Genomic DNA, 24,810 nt, shown 5'->3' with positions numbered 1-24,810 from the left:
ACACCCTGAAAAGTGTCCCAGACAAGGGGAGCTGTTGTCCCACCAGCAATGCCCCCCAAAGCAGAGGATCCCCCATGCCATGGTATGAGTGCTGTGCCTCTGCCCGGGATGCAGAGCTTGGCACAGCCTTTATTTAGTGTGGAAAAGCCTTAGGTTTATTAAAAACACTCCTACAGCAGAGTATTATTTTTTCAGAGCCCCCAAATTAAGGTTTGAAATAATCCCAAGCCTAGGTGGAAGACCCAGCCTCATAATCACCCAAGGGCTGCAGGTGCTGCGTGGAGAGAGAAGCATCCTCACGGGTTGGGGTCCCACATCCCCCTGTCCCCATCAGCACTGGCAATGCTCCTGGGGCTCTCTCCCTGCTGGGGGCTGGCAGCGACTCTGGCTGGGGATGAGCCTGATGCCATCACATTCCTGGTTTGGGCAAGGATCCCCAGTACCTGCTGGATACTCCCAGCCAGTGTCTGGAAGGCCAACTCCACGTTGATGTTGCTGCAGGCTGAGGTCTCCACAAAGGCCATGCCCAGGGTGGTGGTGAGGTGTCCGGCTTCCTCTGCTGACACGACTCGCTCGGCCACCGGGTCACACTTGTGTCCCACCAGGACAAAGACAGGCGGGCGGTCCCCTGCAGCTCACAATACCACTCAGACACGCTCGAAAGATGCCCGATTGGTGAGGTCGAAGACTAGCAGCACCCCCACTGCACTCTGGTAGAAGGACCTGGTGATGGATCTGGGTATACCCAGCAGGGTTTCAATGGGTACTGGGAAGCTCTCACACTGACAACCCTAGGACGGGGCTTGGGAGATTTTTGGGTGAGAGATCAGACCTCGGGAGTGGGAAGGGGAGACCTGTCTTGGCTATTTTAGCCCTGTTTTCTGTTCAGCATCCTTCCCCCCAGACTGAGGGGGCTCCAGAGGAGACCTGTGGGGTTTTCAGGGACTCTGTGGTACCATTATCCCCCCAACAGCCCCCAGGTGTAGTGGGGATAGGGCAGCACTGGACAGAAACAGGGCACCACCAGGACGAACCTTGGGGTTCCCTAAAGGTTCCCAGGGATGGGGAGGGCCTGGGAGCCCAGCTCCAGCTACGTCACTTTGCTCTTCAGCTCTTCGTGCCCCATTTGAGCCTCTCTTACACTCCCAGGTGCTCCTGGGAGTTGGTTGGCCTGATGTAATCAGGAAAGAAACCACCCTTCCCCAACCCACCAGCACACCGCAACCAGCACCCGGCCCTGCTCTCCTGAACAGCTCCAGTGCCACTGCAAGCTCAACACAAGGTGTCACTGGCCCCTAAAGCATCACCATCCCCGAGAGCTATCGCTGCCTGTCTGTGCACACCTGGCCGGGGATTTACAAACACCCCAGGCTGGGAGGATGACTCAGTGGGGTGGGGGTGCTGGGGTTCACCTGAACCGCTCCTGGCCAGCCGTATCCCAGAGCCGCAGCTTGGCCTTGACAGTTGGGCGACATCAGGACAGTCCTGCTCTAGAACTCGACACCGATGGTTGGGCCAGGGGTGGCTACCCCACCAGGACCCCCACTCAGCCTGTCAGCGAAGCAGCGCAGCAGCGAGGACTTGCCCACGGCCGCGTCCTCCAGCACGATGATGATGATGATGTGGAACTGGAAGTGTCCCTCAGGGTCGAGATCCTGGTGGGAATCTGTCACATGGCTGAGCTGGCTGGATCCTGAGCCACTGCATTCCTGCTGTGCTAGCAGCAACAGGACAGGCCTCCACCCTTGTCCCCACCCCACCTGGGGACAGGGATGGCTCTGGCCCCGAAGTTACCTGGGCCAAACAAACTGTCCCAGGGAGAACTGTCCCAGCTGCCAGCTCAGTCCTCATCCTTCCCAGTAACACTGAGGAAAGTAAGAGGGTTACGTCTTCCCAGGTTTACATACCAAAAAAAAAAAAAAAAGTTTTGAGCTGCTGTATAGCTATAACCACCTAGGAAAATCACTGAATTAAGTGATTATTTAAATTCCCCTGTTTTTAAAACTATTTTTTTCCCATTTGCCTGCTTTCCAACCACCAAACTCCAAGACACACACCCTAGTAACAGCCCAACATTTCAAACTTCAGCAGCAACAGAAGTTCACACTAATCATTTCCTTGCACATTCTAGCATTTAGTCTTTGTTGCTGCCAGGATGCTGTTCAGTGTTGCCACACACCAGCTGTCTCTGCTGCCTAGCTTTGGTGACAACAGGGACAGCCAGGCAGTGAGTGCACACTCCCTGGTGTCCCCCAGAAGACAGGATTCTGGAAGAGCTGGGAGACACTCCACAGGGAAGGGGCTCTCAAGACCTGTAGGTAAGAGACCAGAGGGGTCAGAGGCACCAGCTCAACATTCCAGGACAAAGCACTCTGGGCACCCACGTTACCTCAGGTGCAGAGACTTTGCCACTGTCCAGCCATCCAGAGACAGAAGAGAGTAGCTCCAACTGAGAGACCGTGGCTCCCCACCACCCATTTTTCTCTATGGTGGGAAAACAGGCAACCAAAACCACCAAGGCTCCAGCTGAGGGTGTTGGAGCACCCCAAGGGTGCAGGAGCTGCTCTAACACCACCATGAAGGGCCAGGTGTTCCTGCACTCCACAGACCTCTGCTGAGTGCTGGGGGGGAGTCACACCCCACCGTGCAGCAAGCACAGAAACTCACCTGAGCACAGGTGAGCTCCGCTGGAAGGGGATGTCAGTGTTGTCACAGTACAGCTGGCTTGGGCTGGCCAAGCTAAATCTGACCATAACACAAATCCAATTCAGCTAGCCTAGCTCATGTCTGAACACGTCCCAGGATAAATGATAGGGTACCCTCCACCAGCCCCATCCAAGCTGAGAAGAAAGCACACAAATGGCCAGGAAGCTGGGCAGGGAAAGACGTACCAGCCAAGGCCATCTATCCCAGGAAAACTTTAATTGAGTATTTAAGTGAGTTCTGAATAATAAACGAAGTTGTTTGTCTCATGAGCACCTGGAGCATGAGTCGTGGGTTTCTGTCTCCCCACCCACGACCTGCACCTTACAAGGGGATGCTCAGGCTTCCCTGGCTCAGAGCCAACCCAGCCTCACCCCATCCCAATGCAACTCAAAACACAGGAGACACCACAAGGATTTGAAGTAATTGCATTTATTACAACTTTGTATCACACACAGAGAATATTCTAAGTTGGAAGGAATTCACAGGGATCCCCGAGTCCAGCTTTTAAGTGAATGGCCTGTACAGGGATCAAACCCACCACCAAGTGTTTGATACACAGACCCCCTGCTGAGAAAACTCCATGGAACAGACTGTTCTTCCATGTGGAGCATCTGATCGGGAGCTTGGGCAACACTTGAAGCCAAACCAATTTCATCTCCCTCCACGGCGGGTGAGTGGAGCCCAGAAATGTGGCTGATCCCACTCAGTGGAGCTCACAGCTTGGGAAGGAGCCAGGATCTGGCTCTGCAGAGCTCCCACTTCTGGAGGAGAGAGCTGGGAAGTAACAGTCTGACACTGCAGCACCAAGTCCCTCAAGGATGGCTCACCCTCTGCTTAGGCCTGAAAAAAAGGGATAAAATATAATCCAGCTGAGTGATGAGCAGTTGGGCTCAGCACTGTGTCAAGGTTCCATCCACATTCCAGAACTTGTTTTTTCCCTACCCACTCGTGCCTGGCCTCAGCCCCATATCCGCAGGACTCATTCAACAGTCTCCAGACTTGGGAATCATCATAGACCAGACTGCACTGCCACTGATTTCACCCACACCTTGCACCACAGATCACAACTCTGGTTAATTAAAAGCCTCTGAAACGAGGTTGATAATTCCCACCTGCACAGTCCAGGTAAAAAACTGGCCACTTCTACCACAGGCAGTCACAGCTTGAACTGGATCCTGTCCTTCAGACCCCACTCCAGATCATGAAATACCAGAATGGTTTGGGTTAGAAGGCACCTTAAAAGCCCCACCCTGTTCATGCCATGGGCAGGGCACCTTCCACCAGACCAGGACGGCCTAAGCCCCATCCAACCTGGCCCTGGACACTTCAGGGATGAGGCAGCCACAGCTTCTCTGGGTAACCAGGGCTTCCTCATCCTCACAGCCAAGAATTTCCTCCCAGTATCTAGTTTAAGCTTACTGTTCCCTAGGGGACAACTCACATGCTCCACACAGCAGCATCCCCACAACTCAGGTCCTATGGGAAGCAAGCTGAAGCCCTTGGGACAGGGCTAACAAGTTCTCACCCTTCTCCACAGATTAACTGCTGAAAAAACAGAGAGAGAGAGTTTAGTGCCTGAAGCTGATGGGTCACTGTAAATCCATGGCTCAGATACTCCCAACAAATCCCAACCCTCGGACTCTCACAGCACCTCTGCCCCCTGTGCCCAGCGTTTATCCCTTCTCCTGACCAGGACTTTGCTTCCCAACCAGACTTCCCAAAACAGTAAGGGCAACACAGTCTGTCTTCCTAGTGGCCCCTCTCAGCATATGACACACCTGCAGAGAGCCCAAGACCAGCATGAATTTTACTCTTCCTCCTTTTTCGACCACAAGATCGGTATTCAGATCTGATGGGAAAGGGATTTGGAGGGATGTGCTGTGGAGATCCAACAAGGGTACTACCTTCTCACCTGGGTTTATCATCAGATGGGTGAGCTCTGGAACACCCAGGAGCCCTGGAAGACATCGTAACATACCCCCAACATCAGCAGTGGGCTGCAGACTCTTGTAGACACACCTTTGACTCATTCCACCCTAAAACCACATGCAAAGAACAGCCCAATTCCCAAAAAATGTATTGGAGGGGTGAGTGACAGTCATGGACAAAAGAGGCCCAGCAGTCAAAGACCTTCCCATTGCTCTGGCATGTTGCTGGAGACCTGTAGCTACTGCGTGGAGCCACAGCTCTTGGATAAACATGCAGGTAAACATGGAGCTACAACAGAGCAGTCAACTGGCTCTGGATCAGGGATGATTCCCAGTTCTGCCTCTAGTGAGCCCCTGAGAGAGGAATTGCCCTTATCTCACCCATACACGATCCAGACGGAGCAAGAACTAAGGCAGTTTGCACAGCCCAGCCCCAAGAACAAACCCTGAGGATGCACAGCCTTGGAACAGCACATGCTGGCACTGTCTGATAGCAGAGGGGCAGGAAATGCTGCTGGTTCTTACTGTGGCCCAGGGAAGCCACAAAACCAACCAAATGCTCAGCACAATGGAGGACTCCAGAACCTGGACCCCCCATTTTACCTGACCACAGCTGAGGCCATCACGAGACATCCCATGCCCTGGGATCACCTTCTATGCCAGGATGCTGCTGGGAAAAAAGAGTCTAGAGGTTTAAGTAAATTACAAGAATATTAAGTTAAAACAAAACTACAGAAAGATGGGATACACCCCTCCCTCCCACCGGTGCATCAATTTAGACCCCAGGGGCACGGATCTGCGGCAGCCGCCCACTTCCAGCACCAGTAACCCCCTAACCCATGGCGGGCCGTGTCCTTTCCCGAAATGTTGCCGAGCAGTTACAAAAGCTCCAACTGAGCGGCGACCGTCGAGGAAAGTCCCTTTGCTCTCGGCTCCTTTTTGACTGCATCTACCATAGCAGCGACAGACGCAGCTTCGATAGGGCCGGGCGGGTCCGGGGGGCTCTGCCTGTCCCGGGACGGGGGATTAGTTCAGCCTCGGGGGTCCCGGGACGGGGGATTAGTTCAGCCTCGGGGGTCTCGAGACAGGGGATTGGTTCAGCCTCGGGGGTCCCGGGACAGGGGATTAGTTCAGCCTCGGGGGTCCCCCACTCACCTGGGGCCGGGCCCAGCCTGAAGAGGAGGGCGGGGGTAAGGTCGCGCTGCCCTTCGCAGCCTTCGAAGGGCACCGAAGCGCTGCCGCCGGGAGCGATGCCCACGGGGCGTCGATGCGGTGGGAGAGGCCCAGCGAAGGAGGATGGCAGTGGATGGCGCCTGGTGACGGCCGCGCACCCCACCCCATTCGCCGCCATAGCCGAGAGAGGAGGAAATTCCTCCGCGGCCATTTTTATACCGCGGCACCGTGGGCTCCGATTGGCTGCTGGTGCCGGGCCCTCCCGCGGAGGATTCTGGGAGTTGTAGGTCGCACTGCCCACAGCCCTCGCCGTCCTTCCTGCCTTCCCCTTCCAGCCGCCCACTCCACCCCATCCCAAAGGATAAAGGACGCCCCCGAACAACCTGCTCTAGTAGCAAGTGTTCTTCCCCATGGCAGAAGGTGGAATGACATGAGCTTTGAGTCCCCTGCCAACCCCAACTATTTCACGATCCTATGATTCACAACCCCTACTAGTACTGGGAGCAGCTGCACATCCCCGCCCCATCTAAATGACTCTCCAGTTCAGGTGGGACAAATACAGTTTCTCTCTCCTTCCGCATGCAAGGTCCACACCACGGGTTACTCTCTGAAAAACTGAAGCCAGTAGCTATGTTTCCCCTATTCCTTCCTCCCTTTTGGAACGGGGGGAGCACTCCACCCTCGGGGAATAGAAGGAAAGGTTGTTGGAAACAGAAGTCTGTTTGCCAACATAGTACCACTGTAAGGCTCCTGGGTCATGATTTATAACCCGTGGAAAGGATTTAAAATGGGTGCACCTGCCAACGGGCTGGAAAGGAGTGCTGGAACAGCTGCTGGTGCTGATTCTGAAGGGACACCCATCGTGGGAAATCAGCTGGAAAAGCCTGAGACTGCTTCCTGCCCAAACCCTGGAGAAAGGGCAAAAAGGATGGTCATGTTTTATGGGAGAAGGCTGGAAGGTAAAAATTCTTCTCAGATCTTGTTTAGCAAAAGCTGAAGATTAACAAGCCAGTAATGAGAAACCAAGTACAGGAAGATTAGAGTCAAATATTTATCTCTGTTCCTCAAAAGGGATTCAGAGAAATTCCCAAGGGTGTTGTGTATGTCTCAGTGTGTGGGATATGAACCTGTCTCCAGAAACTGATCCAAGTAACTGGAATTTTCTCTAGTCAGACTCACATGGGCGGAAAAAAAAATACCTTCAGCCCCTTTCAGCCCTTTAATCCATACATTTGCTAAAGAAATGCTTCCAGACTCCTCATCTATTTGGAAGCGGGTCAGGATCACCCCCAGGCCACCCCAATGTGCCAATTTTGACAATTGTCAAGCTTCTAATTAAACACAGGCTAATGGCAAGGGGCCACCCTGCAGCCTTGGAGCTCAGCCTTTGGAAATCACCACTATGTGCCTGAGAACGCCCATGTACCTCCACCTCTGCTGAACATACCCAGTCAGTGTAACTCAAAACGGGAATTGGAGTCCCTACAATTTCATCTAAATTGGATGATCGCATATTCAATAAAGAAGACAATAAGAGCGTTTGAGTTGTTTTTGGAATTGCTATAAACCCTGCCTGCTTAAAGGCAGAGTGCTTCATGATCTCTGTTGCTGATATAAATACAATTTTCAGGAATTACACAATCCCAGAGAGGTGTGATATCATCTACCTTGGACTTCTTGCCTTTAGCATATAGACATAAAAGCAGAATTTACCTTACCACGTGGACTCTTTGTCTTTCATCCTCTGTGACACTAAATGGTAATTAATCTGGGACTTTCCTATAGCCATCCAGGAGAAACAAAATCCCACACTCTGTTTAACTGGGATTCCAAAAGGCAAACCCTACAAATCCCAGGAGGTGGCTGTCTTGTAGCTTCATATAAAAGTCTCTCCTGTGCTTCACACACTGCAGTAATGGCTGGGAGCTGAAAATGAACATTGAGATGAGTAAGTAATATAAAAAAAAAACCCAAAAAACAATGCAGAGATTTAACAGCTCCACAGAATCTTGGTTGAGGTTCTCCCAAACAACCCCAAAAGCCTGGCTCATACCTCCAGGGAATGAGGTCCAGAGCCTCACATCAGCCCCTCTCCTGAAACAAAAGCTGGAGCTATTTTAAGCTCTGCAGCACCAGTAAACAGGAGTCAGCAGGTCATTTCTGCTGGCCTCTGCAATTCCAAATTATTCCTCACAAGGGTCTGTATGTGCCCAGTTCTCCCAGGAATTAGGGGTTAGGATGGGTTGGATTAATATTTACCATTTTTCTTTCCAGCACAAAACAAAAGCAGAGAGAAAAAAAAAAAAGGATTTTCCTGCAGGGTTGCTGTCTGATCCCTAATAAACTGCTCTTCGCTCCTCTAGAGACAGACCTGTATGGAGATGGTTTATCCAGGCTTAGGGAATATTGATAAATAAGCGTGGCTTTACCCCCCGGAGCAAACTGGGATGGCCACATTGTAAAAACTAAAATCTTTATTAGGGGGTAGGAAAAGGCAGCTCCAAAAGAGAAGGGCAGGCACACGGGGCAACAGTAACAGAATGATCTAGGAAGTGTTTTAAATGCCCTTCTTCACATCACTTCTGCAATGCCACTCTGCTGAACTTCCCAAGGAGAGGGGGTGGGCTGAGCTGAGGGGCCACAACAGAGGATATAAAGCTCTGCTCTCTTCCACTTCTGCTGCTTCTGAAACTCCTGGCATGCACAGGGAACATTCCTTTCCTTACATTCAGAGCAGCTGAGGGTGAGACAGCAGCACACTCAGGGGCACAGCACAAGGAAAATACACAGTAGATGAGAACGCAGGAGTCCAGCAGTCCTCTAGCTCCATTTGTTAGGAAAAACATAACTCCAGTCACATCACCATTCCCCTCACATCCCACTTCCAGTTGATAAAAAAGACCACAGACAGACAAACAGGTCATAATTATGGACACAAACAAAGATGTAATAGAAGTAGCTTTATCGAAGTATTTAAATTTTGTGGCAAATCTCTGCATCAACATGGGCAGGGAGGCAACGAAATGCTCTGCAGTAGCAATTTCAGTTACCAAACTATTCCTTGGATAGACATTTATTACAGGTAGTTTCTCTGTTCCTATTTCCCCAAAAGTTTAAGGCACAAAAGCCTGAATAAGGGCTTATAACATGTATGTAAGTGCTATTATTTTTGCTTTCAGCTCTAATGCAACATATCAGCTTAAATATATTGCTTGTCCATCCAGCTTATACAACATCCAGTAGAAAACCACTTTCCAAGTTAACAGCCATTTGTTGCACAATACAGCAGTGCAATTTCTCTGACCCGTTTTTGCTGCAAGAGCTTCAGTTTCACTCTGACTGGACAGTGGAAGACACTACAAAATCTCAACATCTCAATGAGATCATCACGGTGTGTCCACAATAAAAAAGAAATAAAGGCATGATACACAAAATAGCATTTAAATATGGCTGCTGGAAAAAGTGTTTTAAGCTGCTGGTTGATGGGGAATTACTTCCTCATACACGGTGGGGACGCAGGCCAGGTGTGCAAGAGATCACCAGGTAAAAGGCATCAATCTGTAGCTTTGTAACACTCCTTTCTGTCTTTGCTCTCCAAAGTGCTCTTTGGGTTGATTGCTTAAGAACATCAAACTTGCAAGCTCAAGATCACAGCTAAAGTTAACCACAACATAAGATTTCATCCATGCTTAAGTTACAGCAACTCTACTCAGTCACTGGAAAGATTTTGAGACATTTTAGTGGTGTCCAACAATGATCTTTTTTGAAATAACACATTCATGAGCATTGGGTTAAATGACTTAAGACAGTTCAATGGGCAGCAAAACAGAAAGATGGGCAGGAACCAAAATGCAAAGGGTAATTTTACTTAAAAGACCAACTCTTTTATTGTTTGATGGAGTAGAGTCTCTCCCCTGTGCCATCTTGTTGAAAGTTTATAAATTACAATTTCCAGTAAGTATTAAGAGTTCATTTCAAGACAAAGGGAATAAAACTGTTGCAGTTCTAATTTTCACCATGAATAAAGGTTACCGTGATGTTCCTACAATACTTATTCTCTACAGGAAAGGCCACAGGCCTCCTGTACTCCGAGTACCAGACCTGGGTGGGGAAAGGGCCACCCCTCACTATTGCAGGATCCAGGGGCAGTGTAACAGTCCAGAGCACACTGGCAGGATGTCTCAGACACAATGCCTCAGCAACGAGGCTATAACACAGCTGGGATCTCTGATGAGACAGTGTCCAAAGGCTGCCAATGACAGTCCATCAAAGCATCGTAGAGCTCTTCGCTCTGTTCCATAAACTGCTTGTTTGCTTCATGGACATCTAACTGAGGCGTAGGATCTACAGGAGGAAAGACAAACAGGTCGCACATCAAAGGTGTTCAGGAAAAACCCACCCTGTAAACAAGTTGGTAGATAAAAACAAACACGGGGGGGAGTCTCAATATCTCCAGGGCAGATGTGAGAGGATAGTGCCAGACTATTCAGTGGTGCCCACTGACATTACAAGGAGCAAGCACCTCAACATGAACAAGAAGTTGTTTTCATGGAGCACTGGAACAGCTGCCCCGGGGAGGGTGTGAAGCCTCCCTCTCTGGAGACATTCCAAACCCACCTGTATGTGTTCCTGTGTCCCATATTATAAGTAAGCCTGCATTAGCAGGGGATTGGACTGGATGATTTCCAGAGGTCCTTCCAACCCCAAGTATTCTGTGATTCACCAAACATTCCCAGCACTTGCCCAGTCACAAACCTGACCAGATCAGCCCTACTCAATCTCTCTGCAATGTGTTAAGGAATAACTACATCCAAGCACATCCCTTTTTACAGTGGTGATTGCCCCACAGTAGAGCCAGTGCAGGGAACACACACCTGCACCTCACAGCCCAGCGCAGCCACCTGCACTGCCAGGAGGGGTTTGGCCTGATGGAAAGGGCAGGAGCAGAGGCAGAGGCACCCATTCCCCTCAGCTCCCTCCACTGTGAGCTCACAAATGATGGACAGACGGATGGATGGGAGCACCCTGTGCTGCTGCAAGCAGTCACCAGAGCTCGTCTACCAAAGCCTCCAGCAGCTCAAAGTGGGAGCCACAGTTAGGAACGAAGGGAGTGCTAGTGGCTCTACAGCATTACGTATGAGCATAGCCCTGTTTTCCATGTGGAAGAAATGTTTGGACAACAAGCCAGCAGGTCCAATCCTGCTGCTTCCACTGCACAGTGATGGACTCCCCAAACTCTTGTAGGGTATAGAGGTCACCTGACAACAGCGGCAACCCAAAGCTCAGTTTATCAGAGTAGCACAATCACACAGGTCAGTGAATAACTCTCAGTATAAAGCTGAATGAATGGAAAGATTCTAAAACACATCAGGAATAAAATGTTTGTCAACATGTGACTTCCATGTGAGGGAGGTGAGGCCCTGGCACAGGTTACCCAGGGAAGCTGAGGCTGCCCCATTTCTGGAAGTATCCATGGCCAGGCTGTACAGGGTTTGGAGCAACCTGGGATAGCGGAAGGTGTCCCTGCCCATAGCAGCGGGTGGGTAAAGATGGATTTTGAAGTTCCTTCCCACCCAAAGCATTCCAGGATTCTATGTTTGGTTTTAGCTACATCATTACAGGAGAAGAGATTTAAGGAAAAGGAATGATTCAGTGGCAATATGTGGATTCAGTTTCCTACAAATGTAGGAATCTTGCATTTAATCAACCAGAAAAAGATATCCAGGGATATCCCAACTATAGTCCTGGGATGTTTGGTTCAACAAAAGGAAAGCTCTCCTGGAATGATTTTATGAGCCATTAAGAGCTTCCACACACATTGTCACTCATACCAGTGGATCGTGTAAAGCTGTTACCATGTATTTATTTTTTTTTTTAAGAGAAAAGTAACATATACTGCATAGTGTATATTCCACTCAAGACAGAAATCTGGAATGGCTGGCATGAAATGATAGTTTCTTGCATCAATAAATGAAAGCTACTTGTATAGGTATCTAAAACCCCAATCTGGTTTAGTGACCCTTTTCAAGCAATGACTGCTTGAAATATATTGTCAGTGTGGTGACTAATATTAGTCCCTTTTACTTTTAAATTAAAAGCACAATGAAGTATTCTGGGCTCTAAATGTCAAGATTTTATAGAAAAACAGAGTATCTACTTTTTTCTTGGTAGCATATCAGAAAAAAAAACCCACCCTAGTAAAAAAAGGATAAAGTTTCAGTACTGCAGAAGACTGAAATCTCAGTGCTGGGGAAGTCAAACAGTTTCAGTCCTCGCCAACTGTAAAACCAGGATGTAACTGTTCTAGGTGAAAGCAACGCACAAATGTTCCCAGATTTACTCAAAGATAAAGATATATTATGAATTGAAATTAGGGCCAAATTGAGAAAGACTATTTCTAAGCAGTGCAGAACATACAGACAACTTCAATACAGAATTTGAGAAACATACCTTCCAATGCATCCTCACCAACTTCTTCATATGTCTGCAAGGAAAAACAAACCCCTTAGGACAGTGAATAATTATCTTTTCTTTTGCAAGCATCACTTGTTGATTAGTGCTGTGAGAGACTGACTTTTATACTAGAGTTATTACAACAGAATTCTTCACACATTAGCCTGTGTTCTATTCCCAGCAGACCATGGGCAAGATCCTACACTAAACCTCTAACTGAGGCAGTTCTTGAAATTTCAGGGTTGAAGTGGGGTGACTGTTCTGATGTGTTCTATCCTTTATAAGAAAGTTTATGAAGGATCCCAAAGGCACTCTGAGCATTGCCTGTACCAAGAGAACTCTACTACCATGACAACTGTATTAAGAGACCCTTTGTGTCCTCCAGACCTTTTTTTACCTCAGCAATATACTCTCCATAAGGCAACAGGACACACCAGGGGCTAAACAGTATATAGTAGCTATATTAAGACTTCATTATTAAGAGGTTTGTACTAAGATCTCTTGGTATGTTCAGTCTGGTGCAGAGCAGACTGAGGGCAGAGCTCATTAGGGTCTGCAGCTCCTCCCGAGGGACAGCTCTGATCTCTGCTCTCCATGACCAGGGACAGGACCTGAAGGAATGGCTGGAGCTCTGTCAGGCTGGATATCAGGAAAAGATTCTTCCCCCAGCGGGTGCTTGGGCATTGAACAGGCCCCCCAGGGAATGGTCACGGCCCCAAGGCTGCCCCAGCTCCAGGAGCATTTGAACAACGCTCTCAGGCACAGGGTAGGATTGTTTGGGTGTCCTGGGAAGGGCCAGAAGCTGGACTCAATGATTCCCATGAGTCCCTTCCAGCTCAGGACATTGTGTGATTCTCAGAGCTGAAGATAAGATGTTCCCATCCCACCTTTCAAGCTCTGTGGTCTTTCTGTGCTGCCCTACCTGCATGGTGCTCTGCGTGTAGCCATACTGGGGATAGCTGTAGCTGTAACTGCCCGTGTTCTGGTCGTACCCCCACTGAGCGTAGTAGCTGTGATACTGTTGGTAATACTGGCTGTAATTATAGTTGTACATCTGATTGTATTCCATTGGTTTCACACGATTACTTAAAAAAATAAAGCAGGAGTAAGATGCAATAGAATAGTGCAGAACAAGTATGAAAAAAGCAGTGAAATAGCTTAAGATACAACGTGGTAAAGAGACAAGGCTTAGTCTAACATGCAAATTTCAAACTTTAAAATATATTCACTATTTACTGCAACAATCTTTATTATTTCCATATATTTACATAAAGAAAGAAGCGGTTTAAATTTAATACCCTTTCCTGTATTCATACTCCTCTTATTAATAAACATTGCTTTTATTCTTTATGAGCTAATTGGGTATTATTTCCTGGCTTTGGGAAGGGAAGAGTTCAGGACTATGAGCTTCAGTTTAGAACAATCCTGAACCACAATCCAGATACTGGAGTCCCTTTTTCCTTCTGATAAAGACTATGAAGTTAAGTGATCTGCAGCTTTCTGAGAGAAGGTACTGAGTCTTGCTTTACATGAAGAGTTAAAGACTTAAAGCCTTCCAAAAAACCTCAAGTTTTCTTTTGTAAGAATGGAAAAAACTCTCTTCTTCTGTATGCCATGGTCATACAGAAACCTAAGCAAGGACTCATCCCCTTACTCTCTGAACTGGGTGGTCTTCAATGCACAGACTTGAAAAAGTTCATGAAATAAGAACTACTAGTAATGAAAAAAAAAATACCATGAGAACCAACTGAAATTCCTATTCCTTGCCATAAAGTGTCAGCATTCCCAAGGAAATAGTATTCCAACTATCAAGATTTGAAATAATGAGGTGACAAATACTGTTTGGAAATGGCTATTTCTACCAATGATGAAATTAGTGAGAAGTAGGAAGAAGGAAACATCAAACTTCTCACCATGATACACCCCTTTTTTCTGTTTTTCTCTTCCTTTTTTCCCCCAAGACTTATGAGGTCACTGCAAATCTAAATATTATTCAAATAGGGAGCAATTACTATGATTTGTATTACCCTAGTGCTACGAGCACCAAGTCAGACCAGGATCTCATTGTATCAGGTTCTGAACAAACACAGAAAAAAAAGTTAATCCCTGCCCCAAAATTCTTATATGTAGTAGACATCATAATATAATTAGCAAGGTAGTAGAGCTTTGCTATCCAGACATCATTAAGCTGATTTAAACTATTTCAATTTAATGCAAAGGAACATATACTTTTAAAACAATCATATATAACTACAGGGTGTGTGCATGTGTATGGATTTAATTATGCATACAATTCAAAACAGTGTCAAATTCTCAATCTTGAGCTAATGTTATAATTTCTTTGAACTTCTGGGCATTCTGATACTCCCCATATTCATGGGTATGCCTTCATTTTGTGATGGAGACATCTAGGACATGTACCCAAAGCACTAAAAGGCATTTAAAACCAGATGTGATTTTTCATATAAATGTCTGGCTGTTCTACTCACGCTTTTGGTATAGCCACACTCAAGCGTACAGGTTTAGAGCCCAACCCCACAGCTCCCTGACACTCTGTCAGTGCTCTTTTCTGTTCCAGCTCATCCGTGAATTTCACGAACCCGTAACCTCTGCAAAGACACAGAATAACTCAGATAAAACCAACCCCAAAGAGCCATGCCCCGTTATAAAAATTAGTTACAGTGAAATTTGAATTGGTTTGGGAAAGACAGTGAATGAAAACGTTCATTAGGGTTGTTGTCCCTGCTTTTGGGAGACATGAAATTATTCTGCCTTCCAGTTGCTTTTCCAGAATGCCTGAAGCCACACGTCCAGCCTCTGGCAGCACTTTCAAGGGCTTGTCAATGTAAAGTAGTTCTTGTGCCATAGGATTCCAGGGAACTGGAAGTGAGCTGACACAAGCCATATTGAAATGCGTGAACTGACACATGGTAAAACCTCAAATCTCTGCTGGGAGGATACTGATAATCTTGAGTTGCAAGTCAGCACAGGATTGACAAGACAGACCCTGCTTTTATCCAGAACTGCCCCACTGTGATGGAAAATACTACTTTTTCCTAGGATATGCTTTCCAATCAAGTTTGCTTTTCAACAGGAATATATTCAAATAAGCTTTCTGCCATTCCCAAAAACAGCATTTCCAACAGTGGGCCTGAAAATGAGCTCTCGACATCAAGTAGGTAAAACCTGCTGAGAGCACAGCTGGAACTGGGACAGCACATCCAGAACCCCAGGACTCTGCAGCAACCCTTCACTGTGGTGTGGCAGCACTGCACGTCAGCCAGACAGAAAACTCCAACTCCCTCCAAGCCCAACAGTCCTTTGCGTGGGATTCTGATGCTGCAGTGAGTCAGAAGAAGTGCAACAGCATCCAAGAGGGCAGTGCCAGGATCCCATCATGGGATGGGCTGCCTCACACAGCAGAAAGATCAAAGACTTAGGTGTGGGAGGGAAAGAGGAATCCATCTAACCAAAGGAAGAAGTTTGGGAGGGAAGGGCTTGTCTACCTGGGGAAAAGAACAAGCCGTAAGCAAGGGTGTAAATTTACAGTGCATTATCTATTCTGTGGGAACTGCTAAACACCAAATAATGTGCTATTTTGAAAGCAGCATCACCTACTACTCCTGGGAAGTCCCCACACCTATTTCAGAACTATTCATGCTCAGAAAATTCAGTACCTTGCACAGCAAGCTCCACACACAAGTCCAAATATCTTATATATATATATATATATATATATACATACACACACAAGTATGGATGCATCCTCCCCACAGAAAGACCAGATCAAAGCTTAGACTTATCTACATACAAACTAGATTATTAAGCACAAGCAAAACTCTACACAGACCCAAGTTCATTTAACTTGCCCTCTGCCAAAGCACTATGGTAAATTAATACAGTGCAAGTCAACTTATAAGTCAGTTTAAGGTGTTCATACACAAACCCAACTAAGTTTCTAAGCTGCCAAAAGACTTGGCAGATTTTCAGATGGGACTAGGAGTGTATAAGATAAACTGGGAAGACTGGCAGTTCCAAAACAGAGACAGATAGAGACGGATGCAGTGTACAGAAGAAGATGATGGATGCCGCAAGTGAGACAGGACAGTGATTCTTCCAACTCTTCCAGATATTTTGCTTTTCCACACCAATGCCTAAAACACTGGTATGGAAAGAAATACTTTCTTCTTGGCCAGGACCTCCCTGCAGACCTTCTGTCCTGACCCTGAAGTTTGGAAAATCCCAGCACCTGCACCCTCAGAAGAAAGAAGTAGGCACAGCACCACAGCACCATGCTCCAAGCTCCTCTCCTGTCTGGATAAGAGGTGCTGGAAGGAGGCCTTCCTGATCCACCAGCCCTGGCTGGAAGGGCCAGGGCTTCACTGGGCATGTCCACAAGCCCTAAGCTCCTCTCTCACATCACACTGACACCTGCAGTTGCCTCAGCTTTGAGCAATTGCACAAGTTCCAACAAAGCCCCTGGCACCAACACTCTGGCACTGCCAGGGGAGACAGCTTTGCTCTTCCCAGAAACAGGACTCTAAGTCCCTGCTCCTTTCCCACTTCCCAAGCTACCACAGATTCCCTTTCCTTGAGGTCTGCACCTATGTACAGTTCCCAATACCCAACCTGCAGCATCAACACCTGTTCTATAGACAGAGACTGAAGCAGGTGCAGCACAACAGGAACTGAGGAGCAGAAGGCACACAGAACCCAACCCAGCAGTGTCAGTCCCAGGTGAGATGGCAATGACAGCACGAGGACCCAACAGTCAGACAGACTAAGGAGCTCTGCAATGGGTTCAGGTTGCACTTGAATGGGACCTTCATGACGGGGGAGGAGTGCAGCTCTGGAACAGGCTGTCCAGACAGATTGAATTATCTCCAACCTGGGAGGTTTTCCAGGCCACACAGTTCATGGATGGTATGATCTAGTGCTGTTTGCAATCCTGTTAGGAGCTGTACCAGAGGCCTCCAGAGATTCCTTCAAACCAGCCTGTCTAAGACTGAGAAACCACATATGAGAAAGTGGGGGGACCTATAGCCATGAGCCTACATCTTATCACAACATTCTCACAGGTATTATATCAGAAAATTGTGCTTCAATGAAGCCACGCTCTGCTTTGAAAACAAGGATGCTCTCCAACTGCTCCTTCCTCTGAAAATACAGTTTAATTTTGTGCTATTTAGAAAACGTTTTAATTACATTAAGAAATTCAATGTTTTGATACCTGTTTTTGACAAGACATTTTCAGGAAATACAAACAAGGCAGCTACTGAGAACCTGACAGTGAATCATACCTCTGTGTGCCCTACCCTGTCTGAAAAAAAACCTGCACAGCTCCCACAGGAATATACACTCAATAGCCTAAAGTTTGTAAAGCACAATTCCACTTGAGAGTCCAGGAAGAAAGTGTTTCAAGATTACTTAAGACATTTTTCAGCATTTTAAGAAGTACAATAACAGACAAAGGGCCTCACACTGACAGAGAAGTGAGAATACCCATGGTGACTATCAAAACTCAAGCAAACTTCAGAATGAATGGCCAAGAACACTATATTATAAGATTATTAAAATCTCAGCAAAAATATTTTTTTTTCCCGTTGCTGCTTTCTATCTTTTCTGTTGCCACATGTGAAGTGAAAAAAAAGTGAATAAAAGACAACTTACTTGGATACTCCTGCCTGGTCCAAAACAACTTTTCCACCTCTACACGATGGATAGACTTTAACAAAAAATTCATATAACATCCCATCATCCACATCGGGGGTCAGATCTCCCACAAAAAGGGAATATTCTGGACTAAAAAAATCAAAAGAAAACTTCTTAAATACAATCAAAAAAAAAAAAAAGGAAAAAAAAAAAGGAAGGGACATACTGAGTGACAGTTAGTGACAGTTACCATTTAGCCTAAGTATTTGAATTCAGAGAAGAGTGATATTAAAAGACCATTTAATGGAGACTTTGAAGTGTCACCAGTTAAGCTGCTTAACTAAAATTTTCATTGACACTGCTTTTTCAAGTTAATTCAAGCAGCACAACCAACCAGCTTAATACTGCTTTTATTTAAAGATTATTTCACTGCTTATTACTCACAGGATATCTCTGATTCCTAAAACAGCAAGAAAACAATATCTCATTTATAGACACGCTACTTCCAATATATAGATCTTAAATTATAATATGTGAATTAGATACTTTGACACTACAAAGCTGATATACCTGAAAAGGACACTGGATAAATCTGCTGTGCCACACAAAGGACAAAGCACAAAACTGTCAGTCTAAGATCTCCTCACTCTACTAAAGACTGGCAGTCTTTGGGTTTGCATATTTTGAATACTTTTTGCAAGGCAATTAATAAAGAGACATTAAGTAGGTAAAATTAGTATTTAAATATTGAGCTCTTACCTGTTATCAGGCTGTTTTCCATATGTTGCATAATTCAATTTAAATCGCTTCGCCTGAAACAAAGCAAAAATTAATCCATACATTCAAATGTTTCATGTGATTTAAGCAATTAGGGAAAAATACAATAAGCTGATTTAATACAACTTTCTTAATGCTGACACATGTTCAATGCCTTCAGGCCAGACAGTTAAGGTAACAAGCACATTTTTATTTAGTGTCAATACAGATATAATAATGAAAATCAAAATCTGAACAGAGATAGTAATAATAAATGTTAAATTACTTCCAATTTTAAGGTCTTAAAATGAAATGACAACACTACTACTGGACTTTTGTGATTTAACACAAACACTAGCAGACCAGAATCCACCACATTGGAAAATGGATTCAACCTGAGTCTGGAAGCATGGCTAAATACTTGGCTCTGGACATTTAGTAAGATCCAAAATTAAAGGGTTCTGAAAGAACTACACTGGCCACTGAAGGCCTCTTTAAATTTTGCATCTGAATTTACTTTTGAAAGAAGTTTCACAGCAGACCAGATTTGTGCCCATCTGGAACTCTTTGTCCCCAACCTACCAGACTCCAGCAACTTGTACCCAAGCAACAACTTACATGTAAGTTTAGACCAAGATCTAAGAGACCAAGATCTTCGGATCAGCTCTGAGAGATCAGGGGGTAATCTCAGGATCAGAAATGAGAATTTCACATCACAATCAGAAATGACCTAGAGATCAGGGTACTTGTTCAGTACAGTGAAGAGCCCAGTGTGTTCCCAGACTTTGTATGATGGATGTGCTTATCACAAAGACAAGTAAATAATTCTTGGGAAAAAGAGCACAGACTTCACTCTAGGCTATAATCCTGTTCCTTGCATGTTTGCATTCTCTGGAGCACAGTACTACACAACTTTCTGTGGATCATTTACAAGCTAACACAAAATTCAGATTCCATTTTGAAGTTTTTTCTTGGATCTTGCTCTTCATTGAAATATTCTGGGTTTAAAATCAATGAGACACCTGAGAGTAATTTCACTCAGATAGGAACTGGGAACGCCAGTGCTTGGAAGAGAGACAGCACCAGCACCATGGCTCTCTGTTATTCCTTTGGCTTACTCAGTACTTAAAAATAAATAAAAGTATTCACTTCTGTAAGCAAAAGTTTCTAAATGCAAAGGATGAGCTGGGCAGTTGCCTGCTGAGTGCACTGATTTGGGTTGCTTTGGATCTCTGCTTGATATCTGTGATTCTCTCCATGTGTTATGCAAATCATCCTTCCACACAGCACTGTGTTTTGAACAAACTGTGAAATAAGACGGGTATCCCCAAAACCAAACTTCCATTATTATCTTACTCCTTGCAAGAGCTGCTCTCTTGGTCTCTCCAGTGACTACAGAAGGCATCCAGGATGATCAGCTTACCTTAATCATGAGCAAACACGTGAAACAGATATCTCCAGGCCTCTCATCGACCCCTTTTAACAGGGCACGTCACTCTCTCAGGAATGTTGACTAAACAGTTCAATCTGAACTTCCCGGTTTCCTACTCTGGGGATTAACTACTCTGAAATAGGAATCGATTTACCTTGTATATCACACCATAACTGAGGTGATTCTAGAGCTGCTTTATGAATCAGTCACCCCAGCTACTGCAGCCATCTCCTGCAGGTACAACAAGACAGCTGTGTCAGCCGTCCCATTTTAATCTACCACATATTCACATCAACATCCTAAAATTAACCTCTCTGACTATTCCTCCTCTTCTTCCTAACTACCCAGCTTTTATGTAGAGGAGACATTAGTTATGCACTGCAATTATTCAGTAGTCTGGCTCCTTCTCCACTATAAAGTGGTTCAAGTAACTTCTGTTTGCTAAGGGCCAAGAACAATGCAAGATTAAATGTCATGTTTCTCTTGCAAATCAATGTTACTCAAAAGACAGTGTGAACTTGCAAGTTGATCCTGTACACATGTAACAACACACACAGCTAAATTCTCAGTTTGCCTCATCCCTGAAAGCGTTCAAAGCCTGGCGGGATGGGACTTGGAGCAACTTGGTCTAGTGGAAGGCATCCCTGCCCATGGTAGGGAATTAAATGTGATAGCTTTAAGGTCCCTTCCAACCCAAACCCCTCTGTGACTCCATGATTATACAAAAGGAGAGAGATGGAAGAATTGTGGCAGACATACACTACACTCAGTCTAATTTCTTCCTCGGTCTTCTCAGGTTTCTGATTAGTCCAACTTTGGTAACAGCAGAAATGCTCAGATATAAAAAACCTCACACTCCACAACACTTCTACACCTGGATTTTATCTAGACAGTCACAAAGAAATCAGTGGTTTTTCTCCTTCCAGGTTTTGCTTCTTAACTGGCTGATCCCATTTACTTACCGGTGTAGCACCAGGAAGTGGTTTTCCATTGATTTTGTGTAAACATTTCTCTGCAGTAGCGAGATCTGCAAATTCCACAAAGCAATAGCCTGCTGGAATTCTGAACATACAACACAGAAGAGACAAAGGTTATAAATTTAAAACACATTTGAGGAGGAAAGTTGTATTTTCAATAACTTATCTTAATTAGTAGGAATTACTTACAATACATAGAACAATTTCTTTTTAAAGTATAAAGATTAGCTACCAAAGAGAAGCTGGATCTCAAGGGATAGCCCCTACTTACCATAAGTCAAGTTGACATAAGCACATAGAAAACTGTTTAGCTTACAGTTTACTTCCTACTTTCATTGACCATCAATTTGCCCACTCAAGTTTAAACTACTAAAAACTGAAATTACAAAGCTTAAGAGAATAATGAATAAGAATGACACTACTTTATTCTGCATAAATCACTCACTTTATTTCAAATGAACTTTAGACATTCTCTTATTGCTCTGAGTCAGACTTCCCACCTCTGTCAGCATCACACAGCTGCACTACAGACTAGTGACCAAAGCCTGGGGAGGTATAATTCCCAGAGAGATGGAATGAGATACATACACTGCTCTGACTGAGTGCTGGAGCACTGCAGGATGAGGGCCAAACCTTGTTTGTTGAGGGGAGGCTGAAGAGCCAGCAGTGCCCTCTCCATTGCTCTCATTAATATTCTCATATTGGTGGCAGCAATGGTGAGAAACTCAAGGGGAAAATTCACTCTGATACCGAAGGACCACAGCGACACTTCAGTCCAAATGCACTCCGAGAACAAATGGAAACAGTTACCCTGTCAACCTGTTTCGAATGATTTTTACACTCAGTACAAGCTCTCCCATGGTGGCAAAGGCTCTTGAAACAAAGTTTTCATCCATATAGGGCTCCAGCTATAAAAGCAAAAAAGAAAAAAAAAAAAAGAAAAAAAAAAAAAGAAAGGAAGTTAGATCAGGGCATCTACAAAAAGGAGAATACATGTGCCAATGTCCCCCTAAGCAGTTAAAACATTATTGAGAAGGATTTTACCCTTACACTTCAAAAAGAAGATGCATTTAAGAGGTCGATGCCACTCAAAACCAGCAGGCATGCATGAACCAGGCTCAACAGTCTGCAAAGTGGAACCCAAGAGACAGCATGAATTTCAGAGAACAGGGAGCTTCACAGAAGGACAAAAGCCACTCAGAAACATACAGCAACAAACTGAGCATTGCTATAAGGAGCAGGGGAGAAGGTGGCAGGCTCCTTCTCCAGGTGCAAGCGAAGGCTGGGCCAGCGCTGTGGGTACATAGGTGTGGCACAACCCCGGGTGGCATGTGGCAGGTGACACTGCCCCGTGGAGCTGCAGTAGGGATCTGCAGAGCTGCATCTGCCTTGCACAACCCTGGAGATACCAGGGCAGCACTCAGAGGAAGACCTGGAATCGCGTCCCACAGTGGCTCTAGGCTCTGTCCTGCCCATGGGACCACTGACCACGTTCATGTCACAGGGGAGGATGGCACTGTGCAGGTAAGAGTGTATGTGAACATGCTGGAGAGCAGGTGTCTGTGTGGTGTAAGGAACTAACAAGTAGGAAATGGTGCTGGAATTTGGATCAAATATACTGTGAAGAGCCTGAATGAACAGGGCACTTCTGTGTATAACAGAAACTAGAGGAGGAAACTAAGCAAAATTAAAAAATGGGGAGCAGTGTGTGTGACAGGTAACATGAAGCTGAAAAATACATGTACAAAATACATACAGCTCCATGTATTTACCTGTGTAAGACAGGTGGCCCATGATAACCTACAGCCCTGAAGTGTTTGTGTGTCTGTCAGGTACCAGGTGGCTTCACCACTAGTGTATGGTGACAGAACATGAAAGAAGGTGACCATACTGCACTTGCATGTGTAAAAGGCAGCAGATGCCCTGTGGAAGTGAGTGTGAAGCAGAACTGACTTGTCCTAGGAGCAGAGGCAGCACCACTCTGCACAGATGTGCCATGCAGGGTGATCCTGTGGGGGTGTGTGTACAGGAAAGCTGGATTTGTAAAGACAACTGGTTGCTTGGATATGTCTGTGTGGCTCAAAGAGCCATGGCCTGCTTGTGAGAGTAGTGATGAAAAAGAAGATGGACTTTATGGTAGAGAGGTGGCAGATAATCCTCTGTGTGAGGAAAAGGGTGAAGAGACTCCACAGAGCCTCTGTGCATGAGCAGAGGCAGTAGAGGACTCCCTGATACTGTGGCAAACTGGGTGTGCTGAGTATGTGTGTGGGAGAGAAGGATCCTGTGCGATTCTCAGGGATGTGTTGGGCTCTGTGTACACACACACACACACACACACGTGAGAGATGAGGAACACTATGTGCAAGCAGGACTGTGCTGGTGTGAGCTGCAAGAAAGGGGCTGAAGGAAGATGTGCGTCCAAGAAACGGGTGGCAGGGAAGTTGTGAGATGCTAGTGTGACTGAACATGCAAAGTGGAGTGCACACAGGTGTGTACAAATATGTGACAGACAGCAAAGACACTACACACAGCAGTGGGACCGCATGTGTGTGTCACAGTGTACCACAGTGGAAGCAATGCAGGGAGCACGATACACTGAGCACACACACACACAAACATGCTGTGTGGCTGGGTGGCAGAGCACAACACACTGGGGTTAGTACACACATGTGTGTACTCAGCAGTGAGTGGTGAGGGACACAGGGGCACAAGAGTAAGGGCATGTGAAGGGCACACAAGGAACACTGTAGGGCTGTGCATCACTGTGAGTGCACCCAGCAGGCAGCAAGACACTCTTGGCTGAGTGTGTTTCACACAGGTGCTCTTCCTGCCAGGTAGACACACAGGCAAGAATGAGGGACCTAGCAGGATGTGTAAGTGCTTATGAATGTGCATACATGTAGGAGAGTCAAAATCCCTATGAAGATGCATCCACAGGTGTGCATGTAGGGGGCAGGTTGTGAGGATAATCTTGGAGAGGTACATACAAATGTGAGTGCCTACAAGTGTGAGCACAGTTAGTAGCACAACCATGAGTGTATTGAGCCTTGCACAATATGAACGTGTAAATGCCTATAGCAGCTGAGCAGGTAAAACAGCAGATAAATCCTTGAAGCATGCAAGTGTACACACTGTGAGTATGGGAGTGTGTAAGCGCCTCTTAAGAGTATGGAAGTGTGAGACTTGTTGGTGCCCATGCATGTATCTGCCCACCAGGACACCGGTGTAAGTGTGGCTGTGACCTGGCTGCAGGCACACAACGAGGGTCACTGTGGGATGGGTGTGTATGTATGTGCGCGTGAGTGTAACTGCTCACAAACATGCCTGTCACGCTGGGGTTTATGTCTGAGTGTGTATGTCTCCTTGTGTGAGAATGTCAGCATGCACAGGAGTATATGAGGTGAGTGTCACTTGGGGAATTTAGGTGTGCTACGTGTGAGGGGCTGCAAGGTTGTGTCAGTGTTGGGGTGTTAGTGGTGCGAGGGGGTCAGTCAGTCAGGGAGACGGTCAGCTGGTGTCAGGCGTCAATTAGAGTGAGGGTGTCAGAACTGTGAAGATGTCAGCCTGTCGGTTGTTGTGTGGGTGTCAGAGAGAGTGTCAGTCAGTCAGTGTGAGGGTGTCCGTCAATGTGAGGGTGTCGGTCCGTGGGAGGGAGCCCATCAGTCAGTGTGAGGGTGCCGGTCAGTGACGGTATCAGCCGGTCAGCGCCTCCCGCGCCTCATCCCCGCCCCCC

The 24,810-nt window shown here is 46.2% G+C and overlaps 2 protein-coding genes, 1 long non-coding RNA gene and 4 other non-coding genes across 9 annotated transcripts; all 7 read right to left on the bottom strand.

Annotated features, from left to right (window-relative positions):
• Positions 1-229: 229 nt before the first annotated feature.
• Positions 230-2,904, bottom strand: LOC117245469 (ras-related protein Rab-42-like). The gene is given in 5 exon segments (XM_033519651.1): positions 230-274; positions 444-735; positions 1,413-1,462; positions 1,464-1,717; positions 2,892-2,904. Coding segments are annotated over 5 exon segments (654 nt in total).
• Positions 2,905-3,117: 213 nt separating this feature from the next.
• Positions 3,118-5,783, bottom strand: LOC107214000. Its single transcript, XR_001524857.3, has 3 exons — positions 4,619-5,783; positions 4,148-4,251; positions 3,118-3,546 (listed from the first exon to the last, which is right to left on the bottom strand). It is a non-coding gene; the product is annotated as an uncharacterized LOC107214000 (long non-coding RNA).
• Positions 3,657-3,727, bottom strand: LOC117245476. The gene has a single exon (XR_004500195.1). It is a non-coding gene; the product is annotated as a small nucleolar RNA SNORD99 (small nucleolar RNA).
• On the bottom strand, positions 4,446-4,580 carry LOC117245480. The gene has a single exon (XR_004500199.1). It is a non-coding gene; the product is annotated as a small nucleolar RNA SNORA61 (small nucleolar RNA).
• On the bottom strand, positions 4,781-4,911 carry LOC117245479. Its single transcript, XR_004500198.1, has one exon. It is a non-coding gene; the product is annotated as a small nucleolar RNA SNORA44 (small nucleolar RNA).
• On the bottom strand, positions 5,482-5,624 carry LOC117245478. The gene has a single exon (XR_004500197.1). It is a non-coding gene; the product is annotated as a small nucleolar RNA SNORA16B/SNORA16A family (small nucleolar RNA).
• A 2,950-nt stretch (positions 5,784-8,733) lies between the features above and the next one.
• Positions 8,734-23,626, bottom strand: TRNAU1AP (tRNA selenocysteine 1 associated protein 1). 3 transcript variants are annotated; one of them, XM_015649423.3, is made up of 9 exons: positions 22,128-23,626; positions 21,888-21,985; positions 21,063-21,162; positions 18,672-18,724; positions 17,931-18,062; positions 14,750-14,869; positions 13,183-13,294; positions 12,258-12,291; positions 8,734-10,151 (listed from the first exon to the last, which is right to left on the bottom strand). In XM_015649423.3, the coding sequence occupies exons 2-9, from the start codon at positions 21,971-21,973 to the stop codon at positions 10,015-10,017; spliced, it is 774 nt and encodes a 257-aa protein (XP_015504909.1). In that variant the 5' UTR covers positions 21,974-21,985; positions 22,128-23,626; the 3' UTR covers positions 8,734-10,014. The 3 variants fall into 3 exon arrangements, with proteins under 3 accessions (XP_015504909.1, XP_015504907.1, XP_015504906.1); XM_015649421.3 differs by having other exon boundaries at positions 13,183-13,345; positions 22,122-23,376; XM_015649420.3 differs by having other exon boundaries at positions 13,183-13,345; positions 22,128-23,372.
• Positions 23,627-24,810: the final 1,184 nt, after the last annotated feature.

Source organism: Parus major, chromosome 23 (genome assembly GCF_001522545.3).
Source record: "Parus major isolate Abel chromosome 23, Parus_major1.1, whole genome shotgun sequence".
Lineage (NCBI taxonomy): Eukaryota > Metazoa > Chordata > Aves > Passeriformes > Paridae > Parus > Parus major.
The sequence above is the reverse complement of the archived record's forward strand: the minus strand, read 5'-3'. Positions and strand labels throughout refer to the sequence as shown.